Raw genomic sequence first — 16,534 nt, forward strand, 5'->3', positions numbered from 1 at the left:
TATAAAGGTTAAACAATACAGGTCCCAGTACTCAGCTTATCATGTGGAGCCCTGTCAAATACCTTTCCAAAAAAAAAAAAAAAATGGCAGTATATGCCTTTTCCTCATCAACCGCTCTTGTCACTTTATTATAAAAGGCAATCATATTACTAAAGCAAGAGCACCCATTAACAAATCCATGTTGACTCTAACATTGCTCTCAGCTGCCCAATGCTGTATATGGTCCCTCACTAATGTCTCCAAGATCTTAGCAACTACTGATGAAACATAAACTGGCCTATAATTATACCCTTCCAGTCTGCTACCATCCTTATGCAATGGCACTATTTTACTTTCCCTCCATTCCTTGGGTACATTTCCAGTAGCCAGGCTTTCATTGAAAAGTCAGAGGAGCTGTCAGTTCTTTAGCACATTCTCTCAAAACCCATGGCAAAATACCATCCAGTCCACAATTTTACTGACATCTAGAGTACTCAGTATTTGGAACACATTCTCCTCTAAAACTCGAACCTGCCCTATCCCTCTGGTATTAAAACCTTCTTCTCCAGGATGAAATACTCCAATAAAGTTTGAACAACTCCACTATATCCTCTGCATCAGTCACCCTATTCCCATTTTTATCCCACAGTGTCATTCTTCCACAATCATTTTCGCCTCCTACTGGCCACATTGCTAAAAAATTCCCTAGGATTTTCTTTGGATCTTAGGACCAATCTCTTCTCATATTCCAGTTTCGCCTTTCTTACCATACTAGTCACTCTCCTTGCCTGAGTCTTATATTCTTCATGCATCTGCTTTTCACCTGTCTCCTTTTATCTCTTCCATAACTTCTTTTTCACCTGCAGTTCCTGTTTGATATTGTTTGTCATCCAATTTACATCAAATTGTGTCCTTTTCTTCACTCATGCAATACAGCTTACTATTGCTGCTAACAAACGTTCCTTCACAATTTCCTACACAGTTCCTGCATGGAACTGCTCCAAGTTGATATTATTATTATTATTTTTTGACACCTCCAGGGAGTCCAAAGACTCATCGAAGGAGAGTGTGCCGACAGCATCGAACGATTGGACCCCTTCCAACTACTAACCGTGCTCAAACTTACTTAACTGAGCCATTAGTAGCAGAGGCTCTACCAATCGACCAACCTTTGCCGGCTATCTAAGACTATTATAATCGCCCACCTTATAATTCCACATACGTTCCCTTCCCTTTGATACTCCTGCATGTCTATTCATCTTCCAAGTCAAAACTACATAGTCACTCTCTCCAACTGGGAGGAGAGATGTCATCTCACCACTTGATGCTATGACTAAATCCAAAACTCTTGAACGTCTTGTTCCCTCTATTACATGTTGCCTAAGACATTTGTCCCTCAAGAATTCTACAAATTCTATTCCCTTATTACAACATGCATTTCCCCCTTCCCAATTTATACTGCTGTAGGTAAAATCTCCCATAACAATCATTCTTCTTGCCAGTGCTTTTTTTCTGGCTTAACGCACCAGAACAGCATTCCAGCACCTATTTTTTTTACAGTTTTTTCAATTTTTCAAAGGTAATTTTTGAAATAACATTCACGTGTACATAACAGGTCACTAGCATCTACGTTTGTGGCTATATGGACATGTGATTGACAACATGCGAAAGATTTTCGGTAAAACACTTATTTATCTAAAAAATATCTTTATTGAATTGATGTAAATGTAACGTCATTATTTTCATATCCTTTAAGCATTTTTTTTTTTTTTTTTTACTTTTTAGTGTAAAAGTCTGACACCAAGTTTGAAAATGAAAAAGATTTCCAATTACTTCCCAACCACCGGTCCCATTAATAAAAAGCCCAGATTAATGACAGACACGACGTCAAAAAATATGGAAATAATGGTGTCAGTTGATCTTTTCAAATCATCTCAACCTAATCTTGAGGAGCAAGGCCAAATTGAAAATGACTGGCTGAATTGCTGGACAATTAGATCAAAAAAATATATTTTTTGCTTGAAAAATGAATGGATGTATATTTGAAAAAAGAAACTTGGCTCTATGCCTTGCGGAAAAGTTAGAACTCTTGGAATTGAAACAAAGATGGGAATGATAATTTCTGAAGAATGGGCCAACAATGAGATTACATATTCTGGAAAAGATAGAAAGCTAGAGATGAGCTCACTTCAAAAAAAAATGTTTGATCACAGAGTATCTGCTGCACACAAAGCAGCATTAAAAATTGTTTCTGAAGCCAAAAAATAGACCCTTAAAAGGGTTTATTTAAAATCATTATCTCGTGAAAAAGAAATAACTGCAAAATTTTCAAACTGCATATGAAGTAGCAAAGGAAAACCAATCATTCCATAATTTTGAAAGTGGAATTGATCTACAAGAACTGAAGGAATTGAAATGGGTCATATTCTTCATTCAACAAATGCATGTATTAATATTGTGGATTATGTAAGTGAAGAAATGAGAAAAAATGTGTTTAAAGAAATTATTCAATCCAAAAATATAATTTCATTGATAATTGATGAATCAACAACAATAAGCAATAAAACCACTCTCATAGTGTATATTTGATGCTCGAATGTGTTGGAATTAATTCATCGATAAATTTATTTTTGGACTTCATCGAACTTGAAAATGTAATGGCAAAAAGTGTATTTTATTCCTTACTTCCATGTCTTAACTATTATGGAATGACAGAAGATTATTTAAAAAAATATTTAGTTTCTCTGGCATGCGATGCCACTGCTGTTAGGAGTGGAGGGGGAAAATTTCCTTCTGTTATAGTTTGGCATTGTGCTAATCACAGACTAGAATTATCAGTAAGTGATGCTGTAAAGGAAATTTCAGGAATCAATAGATTCAAATCATTTATTGATAAACTTTATGCCTATACTATGCTTCGCCAAAAAAACAGTAGAGAGTTGCATTTATGTGCAGAATCACTAGAGGTTGAGCTGCTGAAAATTGGAGGAATTTTAAGTACTCAATACATGTCATCTAGTTTCCGCTCAGTTTTGGCTGTGTGGAATAATTTTAAATCTCTAGTGAATCATTTTGAAGATGCAAAGCATGATCCTAGAGAGAGAAAAATGATAAATGTACTTATGATGGCTTAAGAAAGAAAAATAACATCTACAGACTTTTTATTGGATCTAGGATTAATTGTCTGAATTAAGTTTGGATCTGCAAGACAGTGACATGAACCTTCACAAGGCAAATAAAAAAATAAATGCACTTGTACAAGTTTTTGAAGAAAGAAGATGGAATTTTGGACCCTATTATAGATGTGCTGCAGCTGCTGTATGCAATCTGCACTTTCGTGGAGTTTTACTTCATGAAAAAGCTCCAAAAAATAATCCTCCTATTGATCCAAAAACATTTTATACCAAATTGAAAGAGTCAGTTGAAAAAAGGTTGCTTGATAGCTAAGATGTTGAACTAGCGCTTTGGGCTCGCGTGCTTGACCAAAAACATTGGCCTGAAGATATTGATGCTCAGTAACATCCGGAGAGGCGGAAATTAGAAATTTATCAATGAGACTGCAACTAAATGAAAGAGAAATGATTCGTGGATTCTGCGAATACATTCTCGATAAGACATACCCAGAAAAACTGTTGTGTTTGACATGCTCCAAATACCATTCCCATTTTATCAAGTGAATTTGAACGCGGATTTTTGCAGATGAATTTAATTATCACCTCAACAAGAGCTTCATTGAAGACTAAAACAGTTTCACCACTTTTATTCATCAAACTCGTTAGACCACCTTTAAGGCTTTTCGATCCTTTAAAGTATGTTGATCTGTGGGTGCTTAGAGGACGACATTCGGCCTGAGATATTAAGAGCAAAGAATGGAGTCAAGACGATTTGTTCAACGAGAATTGGACAAAACTTGGGAAAATACTATGAACTTCTCTTAAACTATATAATGTTTTTACAAATTTACTTTTACTTTTATATTTGGTCTTTGGTTGTATATTTTCATTTGTTTAATTTTACATTTGATCATGTCTAAAATAAAAAATACTGAAGATAAATTATATTTAATTCATTTATGCGACTCCTTGACAGCAACAGCTGCTTTATATTTCATTTAAATTAAGATTTGAATACCATTTTCTTTAATAAAAAGCTTAACAAGATGTGAGTTCCGGCACCTTTTTTTCTAGAAAAAAAAAGCACTGCTTCTTGCACTTGCCAAAGTCAGCTGCCTAAACATCTTCTGCTCCTTGGCTTATAGCAACACCACACTAAATATCCTGTCTTGCCCACCTCTACCTCACACCATATGTTTTCACAACCATTAGTGTCACTGCCTTTCAAAGCCTTTCCCCTCTTAGAGGGAATAAGTCCTCACTTATAAGCAGTACTCCACAGCCGCATTTTCGCTTCCTATCCTGCTGAAAAATGCTGTACCTGGCATTAGTATATAGCATAAAAATGTCACTGTTTCTATACCTTTTCCACTCCAGACTCTACTGGATTCAGTGTTACCTGATATCTTCTCCCTTCCCCCAAGCACCCATTCCCACAAGAGGCCATCCCTGCTATCATCCACCCTGGGAATTCTAGTTTCCCTGCATTGACATACTGACTCATTCAGAAAACAGCAGTCTCTCCAGATGCCTATATCCTTCCTCATTCAAATGCATGTGTTCTCTCGCATACAGTTCCTTTCTGTCCTCAAATCCTCTCCAATCATCCATGTACTCTAATCCTCTCTTCTGACACTTTCTGACTATCATGCTCTTCATTATTACTGCCTACTCAGCTCGTCATTATCATACCTGGGCAACACACTATCTTTCCTCTCTGTGTTTTATTTTGTACAACCTCAAGCATGAATCTCATATCTCTTGCCACATAATTTACACAGTCTCTCAAGTCATTCGTCCCCACCATCACAATCATCTCATCCATCCTTTCACCCCGCTTAATTGCCATAGCCACACTTTCTATCATTCCCCCAGGCAAACACTCTTCTGGCATCTTACCTTGCTCACCATGGATCACCTCTTACCACTCTGTTCTTTGATTGTTCACCTGCATCCTCACTCTTTCTCCTCTAACACTTTCTCTCTGTGTTCCTCTGCTTACCTGCTATCCTGACATCACTCTATCCCTAGCACTCTGTTGCATTCTTCTCATTCTTCCTCTCCTGCTGTTTCTATTCTCTTATCTTCTATCATTCTCATAACTCTCTCACTCCTACTGTGATTCACATTACATTCATCTCTTCCATTCGCCTAATCTCTAAAGGTGTATTCACAACGTTTGCAGTATCTCCTCAGAACTTCAAATCTCTATCCACAATCACTCTGAGATTTCTTGCTTACTCCACTTCTTCCATTATAACCGCACCAGCTGAGTATGAAATATCCTATATGTAGATCTCAAATTTTCAACCTTACATTTAGTTGTATTAATTAAATCTCCATTCCTTTGTCCACCTTACCAGCCTACTCTTGAAATGCCAAAACATCAGCACTATTATAATCCTCCCAAGCTTTAAATTATTTGCAAACAACTGAACATATCCCTGTAGTCCTGTGACAATATCATTGACAATAAAGGCTGAACCCTATGGAACTTCAAACCTTCCTACTCCTTCATACTGCTCTCCCATATACAACTCTGATATCTAGCATAGAGCCAATCACCAATCCAATCCACTAACCTGATATCAAAACCTATATGTTGCAACTTAAAAATCAACTTATCATATGATAAATGCCTTTGGAAAAAAAAAAAAAACATTTATGCCTTATTCTCATCCACTGATCTTGTTACTATATTTTGAAAGGTTACCAGATTACTAAAACAAGAGTGACCTTTAACAAATCCATGATGACCTACCTAAATAACATTGCCCTCATCTACCCAACTTTGTATATAAGCTCTTACCAATTTCTCCAAACTGTTAACTACAGAAGAAATATAAACAGGCCTATAGTTTGATGTCTCCATTCTGCTGCTGCCACCCTTATGCAATAGTATTATCTTATCTCCCTTCCACTCTCCGGAAACCTGTCCCATTGCAAGGCCTTCAATAAACAGCCAAGTTAATGGTGCATTTCCATAAAACACATGAAATTCCATCTAGGTTCCCTGCTTTATTAACGTTTAGTTTACTCTGTATTTCAAATACATCCTCTTCTGTCAGCCGACCTGGTTATTATTATCCTTCTAGGAATATAGCTTGCTGTACCAGGATGAAACACTGTAATAAAGCGATCATTAAATAGTTCAACTTTATCATCTGCTTTGGTCACCTGATTCCCATCTCCTTTCAGCAAGGTAATCCATCCTCTAATTTTTCCTCCTAGTCACCAGATAGTGAAAAAACTCCTTGGGATTCTCCTTAGATTGCAGCACAGTTTCCTATCGTATTCTGATTTCACTTTCTTGAGCTCAAATTCCTCATGCAACTGTTCTATATGTCTTCCATAATCTCTTTTTCTTCTGCAATTTCCCTTTTATTAATTTAGTTTACTCAGTATTCGAAATACATCCTCTTCAGTCAGCCGACCTGGTTATTATTATCCTTCTAAGAATATAAATCGATTTGACTCCAAACTGCTTTCTCTTCTTCACTTGAGGTCTATAATCTGCTATTGCTGTCAAACAACTTTTTCTTAATTATCTCTCATTCACTAATGACCCCCTCTTCCTTCAAATTCTTTCATCCATTGCACTGCTGCAAGCCAGTTTCTAAGTCTATGATAGTTACCTACCGTATAATTCCACATAAATTCTTTCTGTTTTGATACTCCACATGCCTATTCATCTTCCAAGTCAGGACTGCATAGTCACTCTCACCAATAGTGGTCAAGAATGACTTCTCAGTCACATTCATATGCTCTATTGGTGCAAGCAATCTAGAACACTTGGTTCTTGTATTTCCTCCACTATATGATGCCTTCAAGAAATCCAAAATTTTAGTTCCTCTTTTCAGAACCTGAAGAATTTTGTTTGTTCTTACTAAAATCTTCCCATGACTTCTCTTTATCTCGTTTCATATAATGCTTTGCTTTTTTACATTTTACTTTCTTCTATATGCTTTCTTCTTTTCCTTGACTGCCTCTCTAAGTTTCTGAGTGTATCATACAACTCTGATTTTTCCATCCTTGCAGGCAACCTCACCACATGTCTCTCTCTCTCTCTGGCTGAATCATTCAATCTTTTTAAAACTTTCTTACACATAAACACCTCCATAGCGCAATTGGAGGAATGACGGTACATTGTGCCCTTCGATTGGAATAGGCCTAAGTTCGATTCTCGTCGCAGTGGGAGGAATCTTTATCTGGATGATTTCAATCGAAGGTGAGTTAGCTGATCTCATACGGAGGTAGCAGGGTTTTTTCTTCTTGGAAGTCGGGTTTTTCATCCCGTATACAGACAAATCAGCCCTTCAGAACATGCAATTTACAGACAAAAAAAAATACTAGTTGTGGTGGAGGTGGGCGGTTGATGGAGATGATTCGTAGTAGAGTTTTGGTGTAGTGATTGAGACAGTTGTAGGTGTCCTCCCGTGATGAGTCTTCGGACTCCTTGGCGGTATCAGGAATAATAACAACCATCATCTAAATATGATATTAATTTTTATCCTGCACAAAAATAAATAGCAAAGATTTATTATTTTAAATCCTCTGTATACTCTTGTGTCCTGAACCATCATGATGATATTGTTATCAACAATAACATAGTGTTGGATCGTACTTCTTCCTTGTATTCGATCCACTATCTTGTTTTAACTTAGTTTTTTAACAAGTAATTAGTTGCTGGTTGATTACTAATTTTAATATAGAGAAATTTATATTTTTAGACTGCACCACTCTATATCTAGATTAGTCTATTGGAATATAGTGGAACCAACCAATAACAAATTTTTTTATAGTAACTTTATTTCTTATACAGGCCGAGTTTATCTCTTAATTTTAAGGCTCCCACTAGGTCCGATAATTTTATGAACGGTGCAATAAACAAGATCAATAAAACAAAATATTTAATTCAGGATCATATAATATACACTTAAGCTCAACTCTGACAAGAAAATAATATAAATATCTCAGCATACAGGTCACAATATCTTATAGATTCAATCTATGATCACTCTGCTGTCAAACTTACAGCTTTCAGAACATTGAATTAACTTCTAATAGAGTTCAATATCACAAAATCTCTTAATAACAATTTTTACTATTATCACACAGTCAGCAAAGTCTCAATACATTAATGGTGGCAACAACTGCTTCACAAGTATTCACTTTCATACTTCTTACTCTGGCTGATTTCAGCAAAATAAAAAAAAATGTTATAGTTAATGTGGGGAATAACAGGATGAATCACACATATATTTCTGCACTGAAGTAACACATAAATGGACAGTTCTTACCGGGTAAAGCCTTTGCTCATCGATTTCACTATGGGCACGCTTAATAACTGTATTTATTTTGCACACTATGGCAGCACTAATTAGAATAAATCTTCTCAATGATAACTGAACTTTAAATGGTTGCACTTTACATGTATGGACGTATTTGGATAAAGGAAAATGCTCATTCCTTCCTTAACACTATTTGATTAATTCAGCACTCTGTTAAAGTTCCATGAAACTAATGGAACATGCAGTAATTCTTTAACTTCTAGAATTATTCTCAGTTGCCTAATACTTTCCCGGTAATTTAATAGCTTAATTACAGCACTAAGGTTCTAGTTAAGCAATCCTTTGCATTCCTTTTCTGCTACTCCGTATTTTCCACGTCTACCTGTGCTATACTAAAATGCTCTCCTATCCCTGAGTGGTCCGTCCTGATAAAAAAAAAAAAAGACCCCCGGTTTTCTCCGCTCTAAGCTTATATATACCTCCCTTCTATTTTCCTGCCAAAATGTTTCTCATGCTCTTGTTTATGTCAAATTCCTTCTCTCAGTTCAATACAATATCTTGCCATTCACGCACGCACCAGCTATTTCTCGCCCGTCTCCATAGTAACAACCAAAATAAAATAAAAACATAAGTATTGCATAACATTATACCTTTACACACTGGTAATAATAAATAAAAACTAAAATATTAAAATTCACATAAGGTATATTAAGCTTATATATACAGTTTCTCATAATGTTAAATCAGAAATAAACAAAATAAACAGAGTGATATTTCAATACAGAGTTCTATTATTGTCAACACATATTTTAAATTAATTAATAAAACTTAATAAATAAACTCAAGGCAATTACATGAATAATAATTTATAACAAGAGATTTACATAAAATAATATTTACAAATGTAGCTTTTGTCATGGTGGATTATGTTGGATTCTGAAAGGAATATTAATAATCTATATTTCTCTTCATTCAGAATCCAGCATAGTCAGTGAGGCTTTTCTTATTTTTTTACAACTTCACTCCATGTGAATTTGTGCACATCTTTGTGTTGGAATGTCGTGTTAGTAATAACAAATCATATCCTGACCATAAAGCTTTGATTTTTTTCTCCGAATTTTCCCAAAACATTTCTACATGTCTAACGATCATTTCATACTCTGCCGTCTAGATTTCTAATGAAAAACAAGTTTTTTTTTTTCCTTTGTTTTTTTCCCCCATTTTGTGAGCTCTAATGCATTGAAAAATTCCTCAACTTTTGCTTTACTAGAATCTTCTGGTGAGACCATATGCTTAATTAAATCTCATTGTCCAGTTTCCCATTCTATTTGCCCACATCACTCTACTTGATACTGCCTGCCATTTAAGATTATCCTTGTATTTAGTTGAATACTATACATACTCCTTTTCCCTGATTGTTATTGCCTGAATACTATTATTATTATTATTACGTGCTACTCCAAGGAGGCCCTAGACTCATCGAGGGAGGCCCTAAACGCCACGTCAAGAACTATCCAACATTTGTGCAGTAACTATCATGTTTTGGTTTGAACTCATTCACAGTCATGGCACCCACAACAGACTCTGGCAACCTATTCCACTCATTCACTACTCTCCAAGCAAAAAACCTGGTTCTAAATACCCTTGCTGACTATACTCTTACTCAGTTTCTATGGATGGCCCCTAGTTCTCCCACCACCTGAAAAATTTCCTCTGAATTAATCTTATAAAAATCCCTCAGTAATTTGATGTCTCAATCATATTACCTTTTCCACCTATCACCCAGTTTCCATAACCCACAAATCTTCAACCTGTTCTCTTAAGGTTCATTCCATAGACTTGCTACCATCTTGGTCACTCACCTCTGGATCCTCTCCACCACCTCCTCCTGATCACCAAGAAATTCTGGCGTCCAGATCTGCATGCAGCAGTCAAGATGGGATCTTATCAAGGCTCAATGAAGAGGAACCTGCTTGTCTCTGCTGATCAAAGTATTCTTCATTAACAAAGTAATCTGATGAGCTGCTTTACCCACTTTTGCTATGTACCCCCTAAACTTGAAATCCCTCTCCACTAACACTCCCAAGTCTCTGACTTCATCAATTTCCTGGAGTACCAGTTCAACCAATGTGGTATACAGCTAGTAATCTTTTCACCCCAAAATGCATAATCTTACACTTTGCCACATTAAACTGACATCCATTCTTCTTTGCCCAGTATGCCAATCTATCAAAATCATCCTGCAAAATTTTGACATCAACAAATAACTAAACAATTCCTCTCAGATCCTTTCCTATATTGTTAATGTAAAAATTAAACAGTGGTCCTAGAACAGAACCCTGTGGCACACAACTAGTCACAGGCCCTCTTTTGCACTCTACTACTGAATAAACTACTCTATGATAACTCTCCATCAAATCTCCATCCTATCCATATCACCAACCTTATATCCATCTCCATGTGCTGCAGTTACTGAATAGAATTCCATGTGTCCTGTCAGAGCTCTTTGCAAAGTTTAGCAGTATTGCTGTAAACCTTTATCCAACTCAGCTGTTACTGTATTATAAAACGTGAGCAATTTACTGAGACATGACCTATCCTTCACAAAACCATGCTGTCCCCATACAGTATCCCATTTCCATCTATCCATTCCTGCATTTTGCTCTTGACCAACTTCTCCAATACGTTGACAACAGTTTCTGATATGCTGATCAGTCAGTAATTTGCTACATCATTCTTGGAGCTTCCTTTATGCAATGGAACTATTTTTCCCTCAGAAGTAACCCAGAGTTGAGACTTAGATTAAACAATATGGTCAAGGGCACTGAATTCTCTTGCTGCTTCACAGAGAACTCGCTGGTATACCATCCAATCCCACAGCTGTATTCTCATTTCATTAAGGTTCTGTAATATGCTATGCACCTCCATTTCATTTACATTGGTTCCCATATAAGCCTTTGGCTCTCTCATTCCTACAATATTACCACCTGGATTATATACTCTTGCAAAGTGTTCACTTAGTAATTCTACTATTTCAACTGATTCAGTTACCTCCCTACCATCAGCATTCATTGAAATCATTCTGTCATATACATTCTTTCTTTTACTTGCAGCATATCGAAAGAACTATTTGGGATTATCTTTAGCTGAATTTGCTAAATTCCTTTCATACTCTGCTTTTGCCTTTCTTACCATACTAGTTGCTCTTCTGGCCTGTGCCTTGTACTGTTCATGTGCCTGGTCACCTTTCTCCTTAAATTTCCTCCACATTTTTTTTTTTTCCCCAGCGTAATGATGATATTCATCCATTTAACTTCCACTTGATTTACTAGCCTCGCTCTAGGTATACAGTCTGCCATTACTCTGTCCCCCAGACACTCCTTTACCACTTCCCATGCAAAATGCAAGATGCATATAACATCTTGTATTTGTCTTCTGTGTTCTTGTTCTGTAATGAATGCCTATTATATCAATCTTGTACTTATTCAATTCTTCTGCAAGTTCAATTTCTTTACCGTTGATGCCCTTTATGTTGTTGGTGTCAATCTTGAAATCTGTTGATGTTGATTTGGGATATGTTCCAGGATTTGTTCCAGTAGCTGATGGTTGCTATTCACTCTGGTTCACTGACAAAAACAATGGGAGCTTGGCTAACCAATGAATTCCCCAGCCAGCATGAAATTCTGTCATGTTCCATCATTTTGGATTTTGGTTTAAACCAGTATGACTACAATTTGGTTGGCTAAGTCTCTAATTGCCTGCCAATTTTCATTCATTCATTATCTGTGTAGATACCTACTAGCGGGGTGCATCACAAGAAGGTGAAGATTGGATGTTAGGTTGGAATGTCTCCCCATTCCTAAGAATGCGCCATGGATGTCTCCTCCCAGTTATTCAGCTGTGATCATTAAACATCCCCTTGATATCCATGACTTATTTTATATATTTATTTATTTTTTTTTTACTTCTGTCTCTGCAGTTTTCTACTTCTGTCTCTCCCTTTTACATAGGGGGATAAAGGGTATAACGGTTACCCCCTCCCTCCTTTAATCAGTCGTGGTAGATTTTCTTTTGGAAGAAATTAGCTTCCTACTAAAGAGTGGTATAGCTATTTCTGTGACTGTTTATCAACTCTAGTTTGGGAGAGCATTAGCAATTATAAAGAGAGTAACTCCTGATTTAGAGTGAGTAAGATATTTAGGTTGATTAAGTGCAGATTTCAGATGATGAAAGTTATAAGAAAGGAATATCAAGGAAAAAAAGGGAACAGATGATAAGGTTAAAGAATAAGAGTGAGATATAAGAAACAGTTGTTTTGGAATAGACAGATACAACCACTTACACCTGGATTCTTGCATTAAATATTACCACCCTTCCATGCCTTGTGTATTTGACCAAATCACCTTATGCTGGTTATAGTTTGACTTTCAGTTTGTATATATCGTCATATTTGTTTTTGTATTTATTTAAATGCAAAATTTTTCAATTTTTTGCATACATCAGTGAAGTTTTTTTGGAATAGACTACCAGATTTCTTGGTAAACAAATAAAAGTTGATTAACTTGGAAAAAACTGTACTCCTGTTCATTTTCTTTCATTGTTGACTTTAAGTACAGTTTATGCTTGAAATATAGAAATACTATCAACTCCCACTATTACATACTTATAGTTATCAAAGGAATAGTTTGTTATAGTTGGAACATTTTTTGTAGTGAGTTTCCTTATAAAAGCATTTATGCTATGGGACTTTATCAGTAGTTTGCTATAGTGAGAGTTAACTGTATTCTTCCTAATTCAAAACTTAATTTCTGTGTTATGACTTTTTTTTTAAGTTTCCAATGGGACCTGGTCCTGAAGGCCCAATGGGTCCAATGGGACCTGAAATGGGACCTCCAGTAATGAATGGTATGTCTTCTGCAGGTAAGATTTATAACAAGCAATGAAATTAAAAATAGGTATACCAAAACCAAACATTATATTTTAAATTTATTATGAAAATGTACAAGAATGATAAAATACTAGTAGCAGTTTCATGATGCCATATAGCATATGTTTTATTAGATTTGTCATTATTTTAGGTATTGTGCTGAAATTTCTGTAATGTGTGGTCTTCAAAATATGTAGACCTTGTGCTTCTCTGTGCGTTATTCTCTTAAAAATTGTACAGTTATCAGTTTCCCCTATCGATTCATTGTAGGAGACTCATTAACTCCCAGTACTTATTCACTAATTTAGCTAATTCACTGAAGAACAACTGACTTCTAAATATTTTGTTATTGATTTGTAAGTTTCTGAATTCATAAACATCCTTAACCAGTCACATGGCAGCAACTAACTTCATTGACACACTATACTGCAAATCCACAAGAAAAGCTTAGACCTCACATTCTTGTTGACCACATGTACACACACACTCTCACTCACTCATACTCGCCCTCTAGAGTTAGATCTTAGAATATAGTTGTGGGTGATTTCAGTTGTTTGTACACAGACAGATTGTCTGTGTACAAACAACTGTCTGTCTAGATTGGCAAAGGATTGCCATGACATAGAACACACGTAATGATAACTTAAAAAAACACGTGCAAACAATAGTGTGAGACATATGAAGAGAACTAAGAAGAGTTGACATTTTGAAATTTAAACTAGAAGTTTAAATTTCAAAATGTTGCATTAGCTTAAGTTAATATCAAAATAACCTGAAAATGCAGTCCTTCAATTACAATGAAGTAAGAAACACAATTGATGAAATTAGCCTGCATTCCTCAGCCTAAAGGGAAGTCAAAAGTCACCTGACAGAGGCCTAATGTCTGTCATTACATCTCTGTTCATGCATACTGACTTGTTCACACCAGCTGTGGTTACCCTTAGGCTGACATTAATGTGGGCTATCTGTAGAGAGCTTTCCCACTTAGTTACAAATTTACAGAAATTATATTCCTGTCTAATCCTTTATCCAAGTGTATGCAAACAAAGTTTGTGCATGAAGTATCTTCACCGCTAGGCTACTAATATAGAGACTGATGACTTTACATCAGTTGCCTGAGTATATCATAGTTCAAAGCACATTTCCTTTTGCATGGACCACTACCCAGACCGGATTTGACCTTTATTGAGTTCACATTAATGAGAGCCAGATGCAGAATATTTTATCATTAAAATGATACACCTTTTTACTGCTTGTACATGGGAAATATATGACTTCTGGGTAGTGACCATCCTGTAAGACAACTGGTGTGAAGTAGTCAACAGCCTGTATATATACAAGCAGCCTAGTCATGCACACACTTTGTTTGCTTACATTCAGGTAAAGAATTAAGGAGGGATATAATTTCTTGGCAAGTTTGACTTAAGCTGAGAGATAAAGATAATGTAGTTATTATCGACATTTGATAATAACTACAGATTTTAAGTAAGTGACATTAATTTAAGCTACATAAGATTTCAAAATTAAATTTTAATTTTGGTCATTTTTATAATTTCATACTTTTAATTCTTTGGAATGCAAACAATAATGTCTCCCATTATTGTTTGCTTATATTATGGTTCCTGCAAATACATTGTTCTATCGTCAATTATGATTTTACTCCATGTCATTTTTTTAGGAAATGGATTTTTTTTTTATTATTCACCAAAACACACCGTACTCTGTTATAGTGTACAGTGTCTTTTGATGAATAATAAATCTCTAGTCTCTCAGGGTTTACAGTTACTGTATTACTTGGATATTGAAGAACATGCTGAAAGGTAGAGATAATGTAGTTTATTATCCTTCTTTATTGCTTAGTACAGGCCTCTTTGTATATGCATTTCAGGACAATTGTGTAGAAATTTCATGACCTGAATTTCTTATGGATGAGGAAGTAGTGGAAAAGATGGTGACAGGTTTGTTCAGTGTGCTCTATCAGAGTACAGTCCACATTTGTGAGTTACTATAAGATTGATGCAAAAGAAATTTTTAATACATGATAAGAAGGGAAAGACCAACACGAGTCATTCCTGAAAGTGTTGTAGTTAACAAGGAATTGAGGACAGGAATTTTTACTGGGAGAGTAATGAATGATTCAAATGAGTTGTCAGAGGCATTAATCACTTCTCACATTATGTGCATCTACCCCCCCCCCCCCCCCATCAAGTTCATCTCTTTAATATTGTTGCTTTTTTTTTTATTTTTTTATTTTTATATATATATATATATATATATATATCTGTCATTGTCCATTATAAGAAATCTTTTTCTCCCCCTCAATCATTTTCCTTTCAGTACAATCACTCATCATTTAGTATGTGCTGAACTAATACTGTCCACAGAGCATTAGTTTCTCACAAGTTTCTAACATTCCAAACCAGTGTATATGTATCCTCTCCTACAGATCTTTTAATCATCAAAATCATTCTAAAAGCCATCTCACTTCTTTCTGTGCAATCTACACCTAAAGTCATTTATAGTCATTATTTTCTGAGCATCCTCTTTTATCATACCATGGTAACATTCACTATTTTCACTCTCTTCTTTAGCCTTGCTTGTTCAACAGTTAAGTCACTTTCTTCTCTCAAATCATTCATCTCTACAAATACAAGTATATCTTCCACTTGCTCTTGCTACTAATACAAACTTGTCATTTCAAGAAATTTTGCACCCTGATAACATGCATTCATCACTTGCTCTCATCTTGAAACCCCTGTATCATTAGGCTCTGATTCATCCTTTTTTTTTTTTTTTTTTTTTTTTTGTTCACTTCACTCATTTTATCCTCTTTCTTTCAACTCACAAGTGCTGTTCCATCTCTAACTCACATTTAATTTTATGACACATTCTCCTATGTTTAAATTTCTTGCATCACCAAAACATACAAGAACTCATTCTCCTGTTTTTTCCTGCTCCTCCTTTCATATTCTCTCTCTCTCTCTTTTTCATCTGTTTCTTTTCACTATCACTCTTTACAGTTTTCTCACCTTCAGTTCATTCCTACACTTCCATTTGATTTCATATTTGTCCTTATCTGCTATTTCTCACTCAAACGTCTACACTGATTTTCTCTCTCATGAAATTCTGCACTTTCATCCTTTTTGCTAATGAAATGCTATCCTCTGTAGTAATTGTTACCTTTATTCACACACTGGTAATGAACACATTTCTACAGCTGCATC

At 35.6% G+C, this 16,534-nt stretch overlaps 1 protein-coding gene across 8 annotated transcripts in view; it reads left to right on the forward strand.

Annotated features, from left to right (window-relative positions):
• LOC150092876 (single-stranded DNA-binding protein 3-like) overlaps positions 1–16,534 on the forward strand; it is an 846,537-nt gene that overhangs the window by 769,534 nt on the left and 60,469 nt on the right. For 7 of the 8 annotated variants that reach the window (XR_016550498.1, XM_090414347.1, XM_090414350.1 and 4 more), the window contains one exon: positions 13,216–13,303. Coding sequence is in view for 7 of the 8 variants with exons in the window: in XM_090414347.1 (XP_090270473.1) it covers positions 13,216–13,303 (88 nt within the window). In the remaining variant the exon portion in view is untranslated. The remainder of the gene's footprint in view (positions 1–13,215; positions 13,304–16,534) is intronic. The other variant, XM_090414349.1, reaches the window with a different exon arrangement.

The sequence above is a fragment of the Typopeltis vanoorti genome, chromosome 25 (genome assembly GCF_054136105.1).
Source record: "Typopeltis vanoorti isolate ZY-2024b chromosome 25, IOZ_Tvanoo_1.0, whole genome shotgun sequence".
NCBI classification, from domain to species: domain Eukaryota; kingdom Metazoa; phylum Arthropoda; class Arachnida; order Uropygi; family Thelyphonidae; genus Typopeltis; species Typopeltis vanoorti.